Raw genomic sequence first — 21,861 nt, forward strand, 5'->3', positions numbered from 1 at the left:
GAAAAGATTAAGATGGGCAAAAGAACACAGACACTGGACAGAGATATGGCTTTGTCTTTGCAACTCTGCCTAGAAGGCCAGCATCCCGGAGTCGCCTCTTCACTGCTGACGTTGAGACTGGTGTTTTGAGGGTACTATTTAATGAAGCTGCCAGTTGAGGACTTGTGAGGCGTCTGTTTCTCAAACTAGACACTCTAATGTACTTGTCCTCTTGCTCAGTTGTGAACCGGGGCCTCCCACTCCTCTTTCTATTCTGGTTAGAGCCAGTTTGCGCTGTTCTGTGAAAGGAGTAGTACACAGCGTTGTAAGAGAACTTCCGCTTCTTGGTAATTTCTCGCATGGAATAGCCTTCATTTCTCAGAACAAGAATAGACTGACGAGTTTCAGAAGAAAGTTATTTGTTTCTGGACATTTTGAGCCTGTAATCGAAACCACAAATGCTGATGCTCCAGATACTCAACTAGTCTAAAGAAGGACAGTTTTATTGCTTCTTTAATCAGGACAACAGCTTTCAGCTGTGCTAGCATAATTGTAAAAGGGTTTTCTAACGATCAATTAGCCTCTAAAAATGATCAACTTGGATTAGCTAACACAACGTGGCGTTGGAACACAGGAGTGATGGTTGCTGATAATGTGCCTCTGTACGCCTATGCAGATATTGCATTACAAATCAGCCATTTTCAGCTACAATAGTCATTTACAACATTAACAATGTCTACACTGTATTTCTGATCAATTTGATGTAATTTTAATGGACATTTTTTTGCTTTTCTTTCAAAAACAAGGACATTTCTAAGTGACCCCAAACTTTTGAATGGTAGTGTATATACTGTATTTTATACCATCTATTGCATCTTGCCTATGCTGCACAGCCATCACTCATCCATATAATTATATGTACATATTCCTATCCCATTCCTTTACATTTGTGTGTATTAGGTAGTTGTGGAACTGTTAGATATTACTGCACTGTCGGAACTAGAAGCACAAGCATTTCACTACACTCACATTAACATCTGCTAACCATGTGTATGTGACCAATACAATTTGATTTGATTTAATAGTGTCTGTGTAATAGCTTTGTAATAGTGTGTAATAGCTTTGTATTAGTGTCTGTGTAATAGCTTTGTAATAGTGTGTAATAGCTTTGTAATAGTGTTTGTGTAATAGCTTTGTAATAGTGTGTAATAGTATATAATTGCTTTGTAATAGTGTGTAATAGCTTTGTAATAGTGTGTAATAGCTTCGTAATAGTGTGCAATAGCTTTGTAATAGTGTGCAATAGCTTTGTAATAGTGTGCAATAGCTTTGTAATAGTGTGCAATAGCTTTGTAATAGTGTGCAATAGCTTTGTAATAGTGTGCAATAGCTTCGTAATAGTGTGCAATAGCTTTGTAATAGTGTGCAATAGCTTTGTAATAGTGTGTAATAGCTTTGTAATAGCTTCGTAATAGTGTGTAATAGCTTTGTAATAGTGTGCAATTGCGTCTGTGAGAAAGAGAATCCTGGAGTGGGCAGATGGTTCACCAGACATGTGGTCTGGAGGCTCTTTTGGGAATTCACTGACCCTTGACAGAAAAAGGTTCACACCCATGTGTGTGACACACAAAGCCTCAAGACAGCCTCTTTGTGTGCATATGCAATTCAACTCCCATGTATTTGTGCTGATGACATCACAAAGGGGGTGATTCTAGTTCCATCAAAAGGTACTGGTAGGCTGCACACGCAGGGCCTACTAAATAGTCAATAGGCCAGTGGAAACTGTACCACAAATTGCATTGCAGAGGATTCAGATGCTGCCTACTCAACTTCACTCTTATTCTGGTCATGGTTAGCATGTCCCCAGACTAGGTCACTTTCACAATTCTCTGTTTGAGTGATTTAGTTTTATGTGTCCTGAAAGCTGGGGTGGGAACACGTTTGGTTTGGACTTACCTCTCTCACTCCAAATGCAATGAGAATGCTGTAATGACCATAGATATTTATTTCACCTTTATTTTATCAGGGAGTCATACTGGGACCAAGGTCTCTTTTACAGATGAGCCCTGAATTACTTCAATTACAGAAAATACACACATGAAAATATAAATACATAATGCAAGCAGAAAGAAAAAGACGGTCATAAAAACAAAAACATTCATCAGTAATAAGGTCCTCAATCAGCCTTCTGAACTGCCATAGAGGCACCAAAACATCAAATGTAAGAACATTTTGAAGATTGTTCCACGAATAAGGTGCAAGAAAACTAAAAGCTGATTTACCTAACTCAGTAGACACCAAAGGAATTTCCAGAGTTATCCATCCCTGAGATCAGGTGTGGTAACTCTGTCTAAAGTTCAGTAAAGATGTTCGGTACAGTGGGACTTTTTATAGAAGGGCTTTATAAATGAAAACATAGCAATATATCAACCTGTACATGACATCAAAGAGGGCCAACCAACTTCCTGGTAGAGAGTGCAGTGATGAGTGCTAAAATTGTTGCCCGTAATAAAGCGCAGTGCGCTATGATAAACTGCATCTAACGGCTTTAATGAAGTGGCTGCTGTGTTCATATTGATGACGTCGCCGTAGTCTAGGACCGATAGGAACGTCGACTGAATAATCTGCATTCTACTATTTTGTGAAAGGCAGGACCTATTTATATAGAAAAGTACCATTTTTATTCTCATATTTTTAACTACAATATACAGTATATACAAAAGTATGTGGACACCAAATGAGTGGATTTGGCTATTTCAGCCACATCTGTTGCTGACAGGTGTATAAAAATCGAGCACACAGCCATGCAATCTCCATAGACAAACATTGGCTGTAGAATGGCCTTACTGAAGAGCTCAGTGACTTTCAACATGGCACCGTCATAGGATGCCACCTTTCCAACAAGTCAGTTCATCACATTTCTGCCCTGCTAGAGCTGCCCTGGTCAACTGTAAGTGCTGTTATTGTGAAGTGGAAACATCTAGGAGCAACAATGGCTCATTGTGCGGTTGGCCACACAAGTTAACAGAACGGAACCGCCGAGTGCTGAAGCGTGTAAAAATCGTCTATCCTCGGTTGCAACACGAGGTTCAAACTGCCTCTGGAAGCAGCGTCAGCACAAGAACTGTGGGTCGAGAGCTTCATGAAATGGGTTTCCATGCCCGAGCAGTCGCACACAATCCTAAAATCACCATGCGCAATGCCAAGCATCAGCTGGAGTGGTGTAAAGCTCGCTACCATTGGACTGGAGCAGTGGAAATGCGTTCTCTGGAGTGATGAAATCGCTCACCATCTGGCAGTCCGACAGATAAATCTGAGTTTGCTGGATGTCAGGAGAACACTACCTGTCCCAATATATAATGCCAACTGTAAAGTTTGGTGGATGAGGAATAATAATGGTCTGGGGCTGTTTTTAAATGGTTTGGGCTAGGCCTCTCAGTTCCAGTGAAGGGAAATCTTAACGCTACAGCATGCAATGAAATTCTAGACGATTCTGTGCTTCCAACTTTGTGACAACAGTTTGGGGAAGGCCCTTTTTTTGCATCAATCTTAAGCAAGGCATCTAGCCCATCACAGATAGTAAATTGTTGAAATGAAAACAAAGATTCACTAGAAGTTGACGGGTTAACCGTCGAGTCAGCTAGAGGCTGGCAGAGGGAAGAGCAGTCGATTGACCGACCGACCAGGGTCAATTAAACCACTGTTTCTCTCAAATAAAAAGCCTGCTGAGATAAAATGATGATTGAAAGCATCACTTATCCTATTCTTCTCCGTTAGGACGCCAGTCAGACAGAACTTGCTGAAGCAGGGAGGAAGAGGAATGTGTACACTTTGGTGCGTTTACTGTTTCCCAACATTTTAAAGGATCTCCAGCAGAGGCTGAGATAGAGCTTAAAAAGTAGCTTGATTTAGCTTTATTAATTGACTACATCTGTTTCTCAATTGTCTGAATGATTGCTAGTCAACTTGATTTGGCCCAGGGCTGATTTGTCATTTGAATGCGCTCAGATAGCTCAGAAGAAAAGCAAGGGTTAGATCTATATTTCACTCTGAATTGTTTCAAATGGGCGTGTTTATCTGCCAGAGGAATAAATATGGGGGATACATTTTGTAGAACCAAACCAAGAGGAATACATGCCATGTCTCCCTCACCCTTGAGGGGATTTAAAAAAAAAATGTCTTAATTAAACGATGAGTATTTTGCGGTTTCTCATCTCTAATACATACTATGGGACAACGACCACTGAGATCATATGCAAACACTCCACTGGACAAATATTTATGGAAGTTGTTAGTATGAATTAAATAAACCAATGAGGAATTAACAGGGTTTTTCACATTTAGCCATGTTGGTTTTGAGATCAATTGAGTCCGAATAAAATGATTGCATATACTCTTAAATTGATTTGAGGCCGCGGATAGCCAATCTAGATTAAAATTCCCATTCCCTAAAATGACCAACTCCGAGGAAAATGATGATAATGGTGCTGACCGTGTTTTTGAAAGACACCCACGCCTTTGATACATACCTCACCACCGTGACCGTCAAATATCCCGAATATAGACGGATGACTCTTGTTGGTGATGTCCGTGAGCACCTCGAAGCGGTCCTCCATGTGGTCACGCCGCCCCTGAATGGAGTACACCGCCACATTGTTATTTTTGAACTCCCAGGTTTTGGAGAACTCCGCGTCTAGGACGTTCAGGCCCCCCAACCTGTCGTTCTGCATTATCTCCGCCACTTTCCCCTTCACCATCTTCACGGCATCCCGGCTAGACTTGACGATGGTCTTCACCTCGTCCGTGTGGAAGAAGTAACTCCACAAGGCCAAGCTAATGCATAGCAGAAACAATGTCTCTGGCCTCAGGAGGAAATAACGCATGATCCGACCCAAAAGAGACAACAGCGTCATTGTGTCTCCTATCATCACACGCAAGAAAACTACTGACTGTCGCTCCCCTCGTGCAATTCACTCCATTATATCCGTTCAAATGGGACAATAAAAAAAACGTCCACCATAAAAAAAAATGTCTGATGTCAGAACTGCTATAAATATATCAAATTGGATTTAAATGGTCAATGTATTCCCAGGATTTACTCAGCCGAATATAACCACAGTGAAGTGAAGAGCGGAGGACGAACGTGGTCACAGTCATTGGCTAGGCCCGCTGTCTTGAAATATACACGCGAGACTGTCCTCCTGGCTCTCCGAAGGACAGCTGCAGCAAGAGGATCTGCCGACAAAAACCCGTTATGAAGCCGCTTTCGTCTGTAGCCCATTGCAGGCTTCGCGAATAACGGGCGAAGACCCAGCGGAATGTGAGGAGTTGTCACCGGGGGCGACGTAGGGGTTTGGTGGCCTCTTTTTGCGTTTGCCCCGTTTCTTGTGTGGGAAATGCTCCTATTCAGCTTCTACTCACCCGCATCAACAACACCCCCCCTCTCCTCCCTCCCTCCCTCCCTCAGTTTTCAACTCCAGTCTGGGATGACAGCATGCGCAGCTGCGGCAGAACGTCCTGATGGATCATCACCACACTTGCAGCAAGTGGGGGAATAGCCTTGTTATTAATTATTTCTTAAATATAGCTTTCATTTTATTCCAGTAGGCTTATTTCGTTTTCTTGAGGAATATGACACCTTTCAGTCCTATCTGCTTACTAAAATGTCATTAACTGTAGAGTTGTATTATCATTAAATGTTTTATTGAAATGTTAGGGCTATTCCACTTATTACACTTGGGTATCAGGTGTGTTGGTGTTGGGATGCACATTGGTGGCTGTCGGGGAAAGGGTTAGTGACCACTGAACACTAGCCTTATCAAACAGTACCACAAGTAATGTTGTCTTTTAGCCCTCTGGTGGCTGAAACTAATTTCCTTTTGTCTCTTATTGAGATGAAATACAAATAGTCCCTCTAAACTGCTTTTCGACTGTAACACCAGTGTTTCACTAGTGTATATATCCATATAATACTAGGGAAATTGTTTCCATAGCTAGGGCTGACAGTGATCAAAACAGTCTGCATAATCAAAACAGTTGCTATATAAATATATATATTTTTTTCTTCTATATGTATACTTTGACAATGTAAGTAATAATGAACTTGCCATGTCAATAAAGTCAATTGAATTGAATTGATTTGTGAGAAGGTGTGAAAGTTCACAGTTAGCCATTGTTATATAATGCCAGCTGAGCCATGGCCCAGTGAGACACAAGTACTGGCCCGCATAGATGGAAACAGAAACGTCTGAGCCTTTTGGATATTTCATTTTTTATTTAACCTTTATTTGTTACCTTGTCAGCTCGGGGATTCGAACTAGCAACCTTTAGGTTACTGGCCCAACGCTCTAACCACTGTAGTAAATCCTGTATGGAAATGGAATTCAAAGTTACATATGTATTTACATCGTAATTATATAGGCACACACATTGTGTATACGTTGTTACAGACCTCTTACAAATTATATACCTGTTTGTGGGATTGCCCGTTTTCAAAGATTTGCAAATAAACTCACAATGGAAATAATGATCATGTAAGGGAAGGTCTAACCACAATTAAGTTAATGAATTATAATACACATAAACATTTTATTCTGTAATTACACAAACTGCAAATAAATTGTCACAGGCTATAGTAGGCTACAATGCAACAATGTAAACCTACACTGTAATACTGGCCTACACTGAGTGTACAAAACATTAGGAACACGTGCTCTTTCCATGACATAGACTGACCAGGTGAATCCATGTAAAAGTGATGTCACCTGTTAAATCCACTTCAATCAGTGAAGTCAAAGGGGAAGAAACAGGTTAAAGAAGGATTTTCAAGCCTGGAGACAATTGCGACATGGATTGTGTATGTGTGCCATTCAGAGGGTGAATGGGGCAAGACAAAATATACTGCTCAAAAAAATAAAGGGAACACTTAAACAACACATCCTAGATCTGAATGAAAGAAATAATCTTTAAATACTTTTTTCTTTACATAGTTGAATGTGCTGACAACAAAATTACACCAAAATAATCAATGGAAATCCAATTTATCAACCCATGGAGGTCTGGATTTGGAGTCACACTCAAAATTAAAGTGGAAAACCACACTACAGGCTGATCCAACTTTGATGTAATGTCTTTAAAACAAGTCAAAATGAGGCTCAGTAGTGTGTGTGGCCTCCACGTGCCTGTATGACCTCCCTACAACGCCTGGGCATGCTCCTGATGAGGTGGCGGATGGTCTCCTGAGGGATCTCCTCCCAGACCTGGACTAAAGCATCCGCCAACTCCTGGACAGTCTGTGGTGCAACGTGGCGTTGGTGGATGGAGCGAGACATGATGTCCCAGATGTGCTCAATTGGATTCAGGTCTGGGGAACGGGCAGGCCAGTCCATAGCATCCATAGCATCAATGCCTTCCTCTTGCAGGAACTGCTGACACACTCCAGCCACATGAGGTCTAGCATTGTCTTGCATTAGGAGGAACCCAGGGCCAACCGCACCAGCATATGGTCTCACAAGGGGTCTGAGGATCTCATCTCGGTACCTAATGGCAGTCAGGCTACCTCTGGCGAGCACATGGAGGGCTGTGCGGCCCCCCAAAGAAATGCCACCCCACACCATGACTGACCCACCGCCAAACCGGTCATGCTGGAGGATGTTGCAGACAGCAGAACGTTCTCCACGGCGTCTCCAGACTCTGTCACGTCTGTCACGTGCTCAGTGTGAACCTGCTTTCATCTGTGAAGAGCACAGGGTGCCAGTGGCGAATTTGCCAATCTTGGTGTTCTCTGGCAAATGCCAAACGTCCTGCACGGTGTTGGGCTGTAAGGACAACCCCCACCTGTGGACGTCGGGCCCTCATACCACCCTCATGGAGTCTGTTTCTGACCGTTTGAGCAGACACATGCACATTTGTGGCCTGCTGGAGGTCATTTTGCAGGGCTCTGGCAGTGCTCCTCCTGCACCTCCTTGCACAAAGGCGGAGGTAGCGGTCCTGCTGCTGGGTTGTTGCCCTCCTACGGCCTCCTCCACGTCTCCTGATGTACTGGCCTGTCTCCTGGTAGCGCCTCCATGCTCTGGACACTACGCTGACAGACACAGCAAACCTTCTTGCCACAGCTCGCATTGATGTGCCATCCTGGATGAGCTGCACTACCTGAGCCACTTGTGTGGGTTGTAGACTCCGTCTCATGCTACCACTAGAGTGAAAGCACCGCCAGCATTCAAAAGTGACCAAAACATCAGCAAGGAAGCATAGGAACTGAGAAGTGGTCTGTGGTCCCCACCTGCAGAACCACTCCTTTATTGGGGGTGTCTTGCTAATTGCCTATAATTTCCACCTGTTGTCTATTCCATTTGCACAACAGCATGTGACATTTATTGTCAATCAGTGTTGCTTCCTAAGTGGACAGTTTGATTTCACAGAAGTGTGATTGACTTGGAGTTACATTGTATTGTTTAAGTGTTCCCTTTATTTTTTTGAGCAGTGTATTTAAGTGCCTTTGAACGGGGTATGGTAGTAGGTGCCAAGCGAACCGGATTGAGTGTGTCATGAACTACAACGCTGCTGGGTTTTTCACAGTACTTGACTTGGACTGAAATAGGTGCCGGTACTCATTTTGTGTGCCGGTGCTGTTTATATTTAGATGCAGGAGCTCCACTCAACTTTTGAGCTAATATTCTATAAGAGAAACCAGAGCTCCAGCAATAGAACATTTGAGGTGCCGGTACTCTGCTCCGGTGAGCTCCTGCCCAAGTCAACCACTGGTTTTTCACACTCAAGAGTTTCCCATGTGTATCAACAATGGTCCACCACCCAAAGGACATTCAGCCAACTTGACACAACTTTGGGAAGCATTGGAGGCAACATGGGCTCCGCTTTTCAGTTCACTGCAGCTAGCGACTAGAACGAGATGCAACAAACACTCAAAATTGAGTTTTATCTCAATCTCGTCATTCAAAGACTCAATCATGGACACTCATACTTACAGTTGTGGCTGCTTTGTGATGTATTGTTGTCTCTACCTTCTTGCCCTTTGTGTTGTTGTCTGTGCCCAATGTTTGTACTTTGTTTTGTGTTGCTACCATGTTGTCATGTTGTGTTGCTACCATGCAGTGTTGTCATGTGTTGCTGCCTTGCTATGTTGTCTTAGATCTCTCTTTATGTAGTGTTGTCTCTCGCTGTGATGTGTGTTTTGTTCTATATTTATATTGTATTTTTACATTTTTAATCCCAAGCCCCCATCCTGTCAGGAGACCTTTTGGTAGGCCGGCATTGTAAATAAGAATTTGTTCTTAACTGACTTTCCTTTTAAATAAATGTAAAATAAATAAATGGGCCAGCATCTCTGTTGCACGCTTTCAAGATCTTGTAGACTCCATGCCGACAAATTGAGGCTGTTCTGAGAGCAAAAGGGGGTGCAGCTCAATATTAGGAAAGTGTTCTAATTGTTGGTACACTCAGTATATACAACATGTGAATACACACTTTAGCACCATGTAATGATACATGGGTAGCCTGGCTGACGCGACTCACATGGGACACAGAGAGAACTGACACACTGGTCTGGAAAGGAGCCCGTTGTTAGTGCAGTATTCGTACAGAAGTTGTCTGTTCACCCTGCTATCATCCAGAAGGCGAGGTCAGTACAGGTGCATCAAAGCTGGGACAGAGAGACTGAAAAACAGCTTCTATCTCAAGGCCATCAGACTGTTAATTAGCCATCAATAGCCGGCTTCCACCTGTTTACGCAACCCTGCACCTTAGAGGCTGCTGCCCCATAAAACAGACTTGAAATCACCGGTCACTTTAATAATGGAACACTAGTCACTTTAATAATGGAACACTAGTCACTTTAATAATGTTTAAACACTCTTTACATACTGCTTTACTCATTTCAACTGTATATACTGTATTCTAGTTTATGCCACTCCGACATTGCTCATCCTAATATTTATATATTCCTTAATTCCATTCTTTTAGGATGTGTGAATTGTTAGATATTACTGCACTGTTGGAGCTAGAAACAAGCATTTCGCTACACCCGCAATACCATCTGCTACACATGTGTATGTGACAAATAACATTTGATTTGAGCTTTGATTGGTTCTCTCAGTTTTGTCCATGGGGGGTAGGGGTTGAGACCCCTTGTTTGGATTTGAAAATCCAACATTTGTATTGGAAGGGGCAGCGCTCGAGGGCTGTATGCGTCTTTCCATGTTGGTGTTTAAGTGATGTCACGAACCGGCTCAGTTCGTAACGAAAGGGAGACAACGTGGAGACAAGGAATAACAAAATATATATTTATTAACTGACATAACCTAAATGCAATTAACAGTGGTGTGTGTAATCAGTAGTGTGAGTGAGTGTTTTGCATGCATAAATGTGATAATGCTGGGTGTTGAAAGGTGCCAAAGCAAACAACCAAAAGGCCACAAAAATACCACAAAATCTATGAAGGTGTCTGCATGGAGAGAGTTCCCCAATGAATGGGGAAGAGGTGCATTTATCCTGGGACACACCCGGGCCCAGGTGTTTCTCATGTCGCTGACGACCCTCCCAACTCCGCCCACCGGCATCCTAATAAGGAAACAAGAACAAAAGAGAGAATAAGGCAGACCGAGTGGGAGGGTCGTCACACCCCCCCATAAAAACGGGGACCAACAAAAGGACCCCAGAACAACATACCCTGCCCCAGCACACCTCCTCCCCAGACCTCAGCAACCTTTGCGCCTTCGAAGCAACGTTTAAGAGGAAAGAAGAAAACAAACATCTGCTTGCAGCAAAACTGCACCTGCGCCCACATGACTAGCATCCACCTGCAAGGTAAACGACAAATCCACGCAAGGAGCAGCCAGCACTGGAGGTAAGCAACCTCTTTGCATCTTCAAAAGCCTGTTGACAACAAGAAGACCATATGTAAACAGCCTTAGCTTTCAGAATATCTGTCAAGGGAGCGACCACAGTAGAGAAGTTTTTACAAAAACTACGGTAATAAACAATCATGCCCAAGAAACGCATCAGTTCCTTTTTAGTAGTTGGTGGTGGAAAAGCATCAACAGCTACCAGTTTAACCCGAACAGGATGCACTTCACCCTGCCCAACCACCTTTCCAAGGTATGTAACAGTTGCCTGAGCAAACTCACATTTAGCCAGATTGATCGTGAGGCGACCTGCAGCCAGACGTTCGAACAATGCTTGAATACGGGACAGATGTTCCTCCCAAGTATCTGCATATATCACTACATCGTCCAGATAAACAGCACACCCAGCCAGACCTGCGACAACCCTGTTCATAAGTCGCTGAAAAGTGGCAGGTGCATTACTCAGGCCGAAACTCATAACCGAATACGAGTACAGACCAGAGGGTGTAATAAAGGCAGAGATTTCACGTGTCCACTACTCGTCAGTGTCACCTGCCAATAGACCTTTAACAGGTCAAATTTGCACAAACTTAGCTGCGCCGACTTGATCTACGCAGTCCTCCATCCGAGGAAGAGGAAATGAATCTGGCTTAGTGACACTACCTTACGGTAGTCCATACAAAATCTGTTTGTTCCATCCAGTTTACTGAACAAGATACATGGAGAAGCCCAACTTGAGAAAGGCTCTGCTATCTTACTCTCCAGCATGTACCTGACCTCAGCATCCAGACAACAGTTTCTCTGAAGAAACTAAAGAACCGCTGACGAATGGACTCAGCATCTCCAATGTCAATATCATGTTCTATTAAGTTTGTATGTGTAGGTGTATTAGAAAACAAGCCTGGAAATCTCTGAATCAGACCAACCATCTCTTTCCGCCCATCAACAGGTAGATGAGTGAGAAGGCTGTCTAAAATATCAAGTGTCTCTGAATTTCAGTCTACTCTGCAGTATGCAATCATCGGGACCAGGAACATCTTCCTCCTCATGCACAGACCTAGCATTACAAGAACCCAGGGAAATAACGGTATCAGCCAAAATAACAGGTTTACCGTCCTCTGTAGACTCCCACTTCAGTCTCAGAGGAATGTGCATAATAGGGTTAACAAATTTACATGGCACAGTTGGTGTGCTTTTCTCCGTTCTGGAGTGGCAACTAGATCATTTTGCTTAGTGTGCTGGCACATAACCGTATATGGACCTTGAAATTTAGCTTGAAAAGGAGAACCAACAATTGGCAGCAGAGTAAGAACCTGGTCACCCAGACTAAAGTGACGAGGCTCAGTTCGGTGATCAAATATGCCCTTCATCCTGTCCTGTGAAGATGATAGCTTCTCTTTAGCCATTTCACCAGCAGCATACAAGCGTCGCCGGAAATCACACATGATAACAGGAACTGACGAGGCTCGTGAGACTTCCAGTCATCCTGGAGAACAGATAAAAGTCCACGCACCCCATGTCCAAACACAAGGTCATTTGGACTGAAACCCGTGCTCTCCTGTGAAACCTCCCTAGCGGCTAACAGTAACCAAGGCAACCCCTCCTCCCAATCCTTATCCATCTCAGTACAATAAGCTCTCAACAAAGACTTAAGTGTTTGGTGGAAACGTTCCAGCGCTCCTTGACTTTGAGCATGATAGGCGCTAGACAAATTGTGTTTAATATGGAGCTGTTGGAGAACCTGACCAAACAGATTAGAGGTGAAATTAGATCCTTGATCACTCTGAATGACCTTATGGATTCCAAACAGTGAGAGAAACTGAGTCAAAGCTTTTAACACAGACTTAGTGCTGATAGACCGGAGAGGATAGGCAGCAGGAAACCTAGTGGTCTGACACATCAGTGAACAGATAATTACTACCCTTTTTAGAACGAGGCAGAGGACCAACACAGTCAATAATCAGATACTCAAAAGGTTGGCTGAGTACAGGAATAGGAAACAGTGGTACCGGCTTAATAGCTTGACCTGTTTTACCAGTTAATTGACAGATGACAAGTTGATGAAATCAGAAACATCCCTCTTTAATTTAGGCCAAAAGAAATGTCTTAATATGCGATTGTAGGTTTTCCTCACACCCATATGTCCACACCCATATGTAATCGCCTCCCCCAGAAAACAACTACCATGAGACACCCACTTTCTCATCAGGACATCCTCTTGGAGAAAATAGCCATCTCCCAACTGTTCCACAGGCACAATTTGGTCACGCAACTCTTCTAATGTGGGGTCAGTCCGTTGCGCATTGATTATATCTGTAACCCACTCAGATCACGGGATAACAGGGAAAGCAGTGATATACTTCTTTGTGTTATTCTCATTAGTCGGCGCAGTGACCAGTTCGCCACGCCTCATAGAACGCGTCACTGCACACGCAGAGAACACCTCTGGGAAACTCTGTACACTCATCAGGAATCCCAACAAATGACGGCTTAGTGGAAACCACTAGAGATGGAAACACGACAGGCCACACACTCACCAGCCAAGTTATTCCCAAGGATAACGTCGATACCCTCAATAGGCAACAAAGGACGCACCCCCACAACAACCTCACCCTTCACCAGTCCACAATCCAACATCAGTTTATGTAATGGAACTGACAGTGTTCAAAGCTATTCCCCTAATTAGAACACTATTCCCCGAATCAGTCTCAGCAGAAAAGGGTAACACAGATTCCAACACAAACGATTCAGAGGCACCTGTGTCTCTTAGGATCTTCACTGGCACTAGGTCCTTACTTCCTAACAGACACAAAACCCTCCGTAATGAAAGGTAAATAGTCTGGGTCAGTATGGACTTTCACCTGCCCCTGGGCATGAGACGATGTGTCAGGAGTGAACTGATGTGGAACAGGCACAGCTAACACTGTAGGTTTAGATTTAACATAAGAACACGTACTGAATTTACCCTTTGCCCTGAGAACCGGACATTCATTTTTCCAATGACCTGAACCTTGACAGTAGTGACACTCTTGACCAAAGTCAGTTTTACCACGGGAGTCAGGCTCAACCCTAGCTGAATGAAACTCTGCTCGTGAACCAAAGTATCTCGGTGAGCGAGGCCCAAATCTCTCCGAACGCCCCCACTCACTCTGAATACGGGGTTCTGGAAAAACACTTTTGTGAGTCAAAACATACTCGTCCGCCAAAACCGCAGCTTCAGTGACAGTCTTTACATTTCGTTCGTTAATGTACGTGGCAATACGATCAGGGATTGTGTCCTTAAAGTGCTCTAACATAATCAGATCACACAGCCCTTGGAAAGTCATAACTGCAGAGGCGGAACACCAGTAATTAAACTGTGAAGATAATTCTCGCACAAACTCAACATGAGTCTGTTTATCATCCCTTTTTAAAGTTCTAAATTGTTGGCGGTAAGCCTCAGGGACCAATTCGTAAATCTGTAACACAGCTGTTTTAACCTTATCATAACTGGGACTGTCGGATACACTAAGAGCTGAATATGCTTCCTGCGCTTTACCAGTAAGCACACACTGCAACATTTAAGTGAGGTCAGAATCAGGCCAACTCCTAGCTTCAGCAACACGCTCAAACAACAAAAAGAATGTCTCAGGGTCCTTTTCATTAAATTGAGGCAACAACCGTAAGTTCCCAACAATATCAAATGTGTCCGGTGCACGACCAAAAGAGGAACGACCCCTAGGTAAATCTGGGTCACCTTCCCAGAACACTCTCCCCTGAGATCTTTCCTTCCCTAACCAACTCTATCCGCTCTTGTTGCAGCTTGATTTTAGCACGCTTCATATCTTGTTTAAATGCCAATTCCTTTTCATATTTTACACGATCATGCTCTAGCTTCTCACGATCATGCTCTAGCTGTAACAGAAGCAGTTCTTTCTGCTGTTCAAAAAGACTACTAGGACTAACCGATGGAATGGCCATTGTAACGTTACGGGGAGACGACGAGTCCTCAGCAGAGGCTGCCCCAGTGGTAACTTCAAGAATACCACTCTCCATCAGATTGGCCTTCAATATCAACCTAATAGAATTTCAGACGTTTATCACTAATTTCAACCTTGTAGTGTTCAGCGACCTTCAACAGCTGTTCTTTAGTACATAAGTCTAACAGTTCCTCTGATGGAAAGCGAATGAACTCGTCTACACAAGACACCATAGTCACAAGAAAATACAAAAAAAGAAAAATCTCGCTCTTCCCCTCTGCTGGGCACACCAGACCACAATCAGAGAAATGACAATCACACTGGGGACCACAGAAGAGATGATACGGAGCTTCCCCAAAACCTGCAATAACTCAACTCTAGTCTTAGTGCGGATTTGCGGTGGGTATTTACACACTGTAGCCCGCTGGCAAGGAAATAAACCCCCAGCACGCTGGCAGATTCCCCCAAGCCACGGATGTGCCCCCGAGACAACTGCTCAGTCCACAGACACCACACAAAAATAACAAACATTAACCATGCCCAATATTCCAAAAATTAAACACATCGCTACGCCTATCAGGGGAAAAAGGCTATAGCTCCGGGTAGCAAGTTTCACTACCCTATCCAAATCTCCCACCGAGGTACACAGCCGATTGTACTCACCTCAGACCAATGTCCCAACAGCGAGTAGAGCAAGAGTTTCCAGGCTGGGCAGGGGCCTGGAAACTAACCATTGTACTCCAACGTAGCACACAAACCAAACAACAAAAGGCAACCAATACCGGGCCTATCAAACTCAAACAAACTAACAAAATATGCAAACAAAGCACATACAGAATTTAACTCCACGTTTTCTCCCAAACACAATAGGTTCAAAATCCCAGACAAGCCCCCACTTGTCACGAACCGGCTCAAAGTTCATAACAAAAGGGAGACAACATGGAGACAAGGAATAACAAAATATATATTTATTAACTGAGGTAACCTAAATGCAATTAACAATGGTGTTTTGCATGCATAAATGTGATAATGCTGGGTGTTGAAAGGTGCCAAAGCAAACAACCAAAAGGCCACAAAAATACCACAACAAAATCTATGAAGGTGTCTGCATGGAGAGAGTTCCCCAATGAATGGGGAAGCGGTGCATTTATCCTGGGACACACCCGGGCCCAGGTGTTTCCCATGTCGCTGACGACCCTCCCAACTCCGCCCACCGGCATCCTAATAAGGAAACAAGAACAAAGAGAATACGGCAGACAGAGTGGGAGGGTCGTCACAGTGAGAAAGAGACAGAGGAGAACCAATCAGTAATTATCGACTAATCTTGCTTACAACATCCTGGAGCCTTTCCAGACTCTGAAGTCAGGAAGACTTTGAGTTAAGGGTTAGCCAGGCTATAATATGGACCAAATTATTACGAAGCTCTCATTGAGATATATATTGGGGATTTGGGGTGTCAAACTCAATTCCTGGAGGGCCGTGGGTCTGCAGGTTTCACTCCACAAGACAGAAATGGTCGAACCCAGAGAATTCACTGCAATTTTGCGCCACACAATGGTCACACATGCATATTCATCAGACGTTCTCACTTTCAAGAATAAGATCTTAAGGCAACAGCCGCTGGATATCAAATGTGAGCCTAGATTTGTTTAACAAAGGTCTCTCTATCTTAACGTCCTTTGGTTGATTCTCTCCCTCTCTGTTGAATGAAGAACATAGTTGCGGCCTACCCCAACCCTGTAGCTCATGGCTAGTGGACATTCAGAAAAAAAGCACATTGAGAATGTGATTAGAGTTCTAAAGCCAGGGTCATGTTTCGGCGTAGGAGACCTTCATCAGAGCCTTGAGACGGAACCTGTCATGAGGCACCTAAAGCTTCAGAGGAGCACATGCCAATAGCGACTGCTGGTGTTGGTTTCACAGACGGGGCCACAGTACAGCATCAGAGGGGGTTCAAACTTCAAACCTCAAACCTCAAACCATCCGGTGTCAAGATAGAGAGTTGACATCCTACCTATAAAGCCCTCTGAGAGGAGTTGTAAAAGTCAGCAGTACTGGGTTTCCTAAAAGTTGGTGGGATGTTAGATCAAGGTGGTTATGGACGCTCGTTTGAGAAATGTATCCCTCCCTCTGCGGTTGTGTTGTGGTCCCTTCCGCTTTGAGGCGGTGCCAATGTGGTGTGGTCGCCCTGATGCCTGACCGTACGGTCCTGCCTCCATCTCATATGGGGTATGATCCATTACTAACAGGTGTGTGTGTGTGTGTGCACGTGTCTGTGTGTGTGTGTGTGTGTGTGTGTGTGTGTGTGTGTTCGTATGCATGCACGTCTGTTTGTGGCAGCCATATAGAACATCATATCACACATCACAAAGACACAAGGTGAAAGGAAATAAAGTCCTGTGTTGTAGTATGTTATTCTAGCACTTCATGACCATATCCCTCAGGTTCTCACCTTGTGTCCGTGCCAACCCACCCTTTCTCCAAATCCCCAGTGTGTCCCTTAAGTCTCCTCTCATTGGTCAAGCTACGGAGGCAAGAGGCTAGCAGACACAATAAAAGGGAAGAGGTTTGTTGTTGAAACCACCAAATGCAGGGAATGGAGTGAACAGCAAACCATTTAATTTAAAGGTAAGCACAGAGTGCTTCATTTGAGGTCACTTTTTATGTGAGGTAACTTTTTTGTTTAGGTCAGTCCTCAGAATTGTTCATGAATTGATAGCTACTTGTTACTAAATGTGATTTACTACCTTCATCTATGTTTATTCTCTCTCTCTCTCTACTTCTCAGATCAATGCACACCAAAAGCCGCTGACATGCCCTCTCTTCGTTTGCTCGCCATTCTCACAACCCTGCTGGCGGTAGTCTTGATGGCGACCCAGTCGTCCGCAACCAGAACAACCCGCAGACCAAAGCCTCAGAATACCAAGAAGCCCCCTCGCGGAGGTGGTACCGGAGGAGGTGGTGGAGGGGGAGGAGGTGGCGACCAGCCGGCCCGTCTGGGCTTCAGGCAGACCACCACCACCATGGCCCCCTCCAGTAGCCTGGGCACCGACGAGACCACAGAGGATACCATGACGGACGCCTACTCCCTGTCGCCCACTGACAGCACCACCTATGCAGGCGACGCCTACCCCACAGAGTTCCACACAGACTCCATGGCGCTCCCTGGGGCCGGCATGGGAAACTATACCCTGGACTACAGCCACTGCTACTTAAACGTCTGCGAGTGCTGCCCGCCTGAAAAGGGCCCCATGGGGCCCCCAGGGGAGAGGGGGCACCCAGGGCCTGGAGCAGAGAGGGGACTTCCAGGTAGACTAAAGAATATAAATGATGTCGTTTTTAGTACAGAGTGACTAAAAGTATACATAGGGATCGTGACTGTACTGGATAGTGACCATGACTCGTAGTTTGTGTTCGGTGAGCTAGCATACAGTATTTTGTGTGTGTGCATGGTGTGTACTCCTAAATAGCTCCTCATATCCCCAACTCCCCTACCTCTGCTCTTCCCCTCCTTCCCCCTGTCTTCTTTCAGGTGTACCTGGAGAGAAAGGTGATGTGGGATTCATGGGACCTCCTGGACTGGATGGTATGCCTGGAGCTACTGGACTTGAAGGAGATAAAGGTTAGCTTGCCAACTCTCAAATACAGAGGCCACTATTTCGACATCATTTCCTGACCTAGAGAGGAAATGCTCATTTTGGTTTCACCTCCGAAGAATGATGAAGGCTATTTATACATATTCACAAATTGGGTAGGCAGAGTTCCCCTGTCCAGTGTTTGTGTTCTTTTGCCCATCTTACTCTTTTCTTTTTATTGACCAGTCTGAGATATGGCTTTTTCTTTGCAACTCTGCCTAGAAGGCCAGCATTCTTGAGTCGCCTCTTCACTGTTGACGTTGAGACTGGTGTTTTGAGAGTACTATTTAATGAAGCTGCCAGTTGAGGACTTGTGAGGCGTCTGTTTCTCAAACTAGACACTCTAATGTACTTGTCCTCTTGCTCAGTTGTGCACCGGGGCCTCCCACTCCTCTTTCTATTCTGGTTAGAACCAGTTTGCGCTGTTCTGTGAAGGGAGTAGTACACAGCGTTATAAGAGATCTTCCATTTCTTGGCAATTTCTCGCATGGAATAGTCTTCATTTCTCAGAACAAGAATAGACTGACGAGTTTCAGAAGAAAGTTATTTGTTTCTGCCCATTTTGAACCTGTAATCGAACCCCCAATGCTGATGCTCCAGATACTCCACTAGACTAAAGGACAGTTTTATTGCTTCTTTAATCAGGACAACAGTTTTCAGCAGTGCTAACATAATTGCAAAATGGTTTTCTAATGATCAATTTGTCTTTTAAATGATAAACGTGCCATTGGAACACAGGAGTGATGGTTACTGATAATGGGCCTCTGTACGCCTATGTAGATATTCCATAAAAAATCTGCCGTTTCCAGCTACAGTAGTCATTTACAACATTAACGATGTCTACACTGTATTTCTGATCAATTTGATGTTATTTTTATGGACCAAAAATTGGATTTTCTTTCGAAGACATTTCGAAGTGACCCCAAACTTTTGAACGGTAGTGTATATATGTTTTTTTTATACAGACTAGCTTAAAAATAAGTGACAAATTGAAAAATAATCCAATAGATTATGATAATTTTCTGGTAAAGAATGTGGAGGTGCAAAAACATACGTTTATTGCGCCATGGCTCAGGCGGCCAAGGGGACACAGGCTTTTTCGATCATCTCAGTCACAAAGAGGAATAACTTTGAAGCTGTTTCTGATTCATTAACAATTCCATGCTGGTGGGGGGTGAAATTAAAACAAAACCCAGCCCTGAATTGAAACCTAGAGAGAAACTCATTTGTAAAGACACCGCATTTACATGGATTTTCACAAAGTGGGCAGTTCAGATTTGTCACTTCCAAGCCCAAATATATCATAATTTGACTAAAAGTAAGGAAGACTTATTGACTTAAATCGTTGTAAGCTCTGGCCATCATCTTTCAGCTCAAAAAAAGTAGTGGTGTAGGTGTTTAAAGAATGTAATCTTGTTTTTTTTACATTTGTTGTCTAAAGTGTTAGCTACTATACCATCTGTTATCTCGTTCTTGAACACGTCGCTTTCTGGTGCTGATTTCAACAAATCTGTAACTTTGATCTAAAATGGCGCATTAATGCTGGGGACTGATATCTATACCCACACGTTTAAGACACCAATCCTTCTCTCTTTCTATTTGATAGGTGACAAAGGCGATCAAGGAGACACGGGGATGCCTGGTGCTCCAGGGATACTTGGGAAACAGGGGCAGAAAGGTATACACTGTTCCTTAGATATCATCAGAGTAGAGTAGCCCTGGTATAATGCTATTGCTAGAAGACCACACTCTATTAGGGGAGAACAGTCATCTTATTAGACTGAATGTCAACTGTTGTTTCACTATCAGACTTTCTTGCTACAGTAAGTGACTAATTTCCTTCTCACAGGTGACTTGGGCCCCAAAGGAGAAAAAGGAGAAACAGGCCTCCCTGGGTTGAAAGGAGACCTGGGAGAAAGGGGAAAGCCTGGGTGGAATGGGACCCAGGGCGAGAAAGGTGACCTGGGTAGAATAGGCCCTGCAGGTCCCTCCGGGTTGACTGGCCCAATGGGACTCAATGGCCAAAAGGGAGAGATGGGGGAGTGTCCAACTGGCGAGAAGGGAGAGAAAGGGGAGGTGGGCTTACCTGGCCCCCCTGGGCCGAGGGGGTTGGTGGGACCCCCGGGAGTAAATGGAAGCAATGGTCTACCAGGGCCTGTAGGTCTGAGGGGTCAGCTAGGCTCCCCGGGAGGGAAAGGGGAGGCAGGGGGGCGGGGGCCTCCGGGTCCCCCAGGCTTGAGAGGCATGCCTGGGCCGAAAGGAGAGAAAGGCCCCAAGGGCCCACGAGGTGTGCGGGGTCCCAAGGGCCCCCAGGGGGAGACCGCAGAGCAAATACGCTCTGCCTTCAGCGTGGGCCTCTTCCCCAGCAAGTCCTTCCCCCCTCCAGGCCTTCCCGTCAAGTTTGACAAGGTCCTCTACAACGAAGAGGAACACTGGGACCCAATGCTCAGCAAGTTCAATTGCACCCACCCCGGGGTCTATGTGTTCTCCTACCACATCACCGTGCGCAATCGGCCCCTGCGTGCCGCACTGGTGATTAACGGCGTGAAGAAGCTGCGGACGCGTGACTCCTTGTACGGTCAGGACATCGACCAGGCGTCCAATCTGGCTCTGCTGCGTCTGGCATCAGGGGACCAGGTATGGCTGGAGACGCTGAGGGACTGGAACGGAGTCTACTCCAGCAGCGAAGACGACAGCACCTTCACTGGCTTCCTGCTCTATGCTGACCCCAAGGCCTGACCTACGACCTCGCCTGTGAACCCGGCTTGACCTCTGCACGACCTTTATCTGACAACTCCGCATCCCCTCCAAACTCTTTGCACTACTCTGCTAAATCATCTCTGTCAATATTGCTACTGCTACTGCCTATGTTTCTGCGTATTGCTATCAAAACAATCTGACCAAATGCTTGCTGTATTTGGATGGGAAAGGCTGTAACACTTTATGCAACGCTTACCCATTCTGACAATGCAATAAAACACTGCTAATGCTTGAAATGAATATTGTGTGAGTTTATGGATTTGAACATATCTAGACTTTACTGATCTTAGCCTTAGATTCAATCAGATCAAGCGTTAACCGGCGATAGACAACACCCGCATAGCTAATGTTTTGGCGGTGTCGGACATGTAGCTGTGTTGGAGCTGTCAAGTTGGTGAGCAGCTGCTCTTAATAATTGTCTCAAAGCCACACGTCCAACTCGCATTAGAAGTTCAGAGTGAGAAAGTGTAGTCTATACATAAACAATGTCGCAAAATCATAAAACAAAATAATGAGGATTTCTATTAGCCTAATCGAGATGTAGACTACATCTCACATTCCAGTGTTTGAACTTGTAAACAAGGCTGCATGGAATTTCTCCTAATGCGTCTCCATGCAGCCAATGGCAATGTCCGGTTTAGGTATAATATCAGGAGCTACTTGTGGATA

At 44.5% G+C, this 21,861-nt stretch overlaps 2 protein-coding genes across 2 annotated transcripts in view; one reads left to right on the forward strand and one right to left on the reverse strand.

The window, feature by feature from the left end:
- The window catches only part of LOC115156772 (protein phosphatase 1L), a 28,517-nt gene extending 23,087 nt beyond the window's left edge, over window positions 1-5,430 (reverse strand). Inside the window, exon 1 of the mRNA XM_029704445.1 lies at window positions 4,509-5,430. Within this exon, the coding sequence (XP_029560305.1) occupies window positions 4,509-4,907 (399 nt within the window). The 5' untranslated portion in view covers window positions 4,908-5,430. The remainder of the gene's footprint in view (window positions 1-4,508) is intronic.
- Window positions 5,431-17,334: 11,904 nt separating this feature from the next.
- On the forward strand, window positions 17,335-21,414 carry otol1a (otolin 1a). Its single transcript, XM_029704444.1, has 5 exons — window positions 17,335-17,425; window positions 17,585-18,106; window positions 18,330-18,419; window positions 20,039-20,110; window positions 20,282-21,414. The coding sequence occupies exons 2-5, from the start codon at window positions 17,611-17,613 to the stop codon at window positions 21,169-21,171; spliced, it is 1,548 nt and encodes a 515-aa protein (XP_029560304.1). The 5' UTR covers window positions 17,335-17,425; window positions 17,585-17,610; the 3' UTR covers window positions 21,172-21,414.
- The last annotated feature ends 447 nt before the right edge of the window (window positions 21,415-21,861 follow it).

This window comes from Salmo trutta, chromosome 21 (assembly GCF_901001165.1).
Source record: "Salmo trutta chromosome 21, fSalTru1.1, whole genome shotgun sequence".
Taxonomy (NCBI): Eukaryota; Metazoa; Chordata; class Actinopteri; order Salmoniformes; family Salmonidae; genus Salmo; species Salmo trutta.

Bases quoted from the DNA above. Each gene is read 5' to 3' on its own strand.
- otol1a (XM_029704444.1), top strand. From the start codon at position 17,611: ATGCCCTCTCTTCGTTTGCTCGCCATTCTCACAACCCTGCTGGCGGTA. The intron at 18,420-20,038 runs GTTAGCTTGCCA...TCTATTTGATAG, and splicing joins TGGACTTGAAGGAGATAAAG to GTGACAAAGGCGATCAAGGA. The intron at 20,111-20,281 runs GTATACACTGTT...TCCTTCTCACAG, and splicing joins TGGGAAACAGGGGCAGAAAG to GTGACTTGGGCCCCAAAGGA.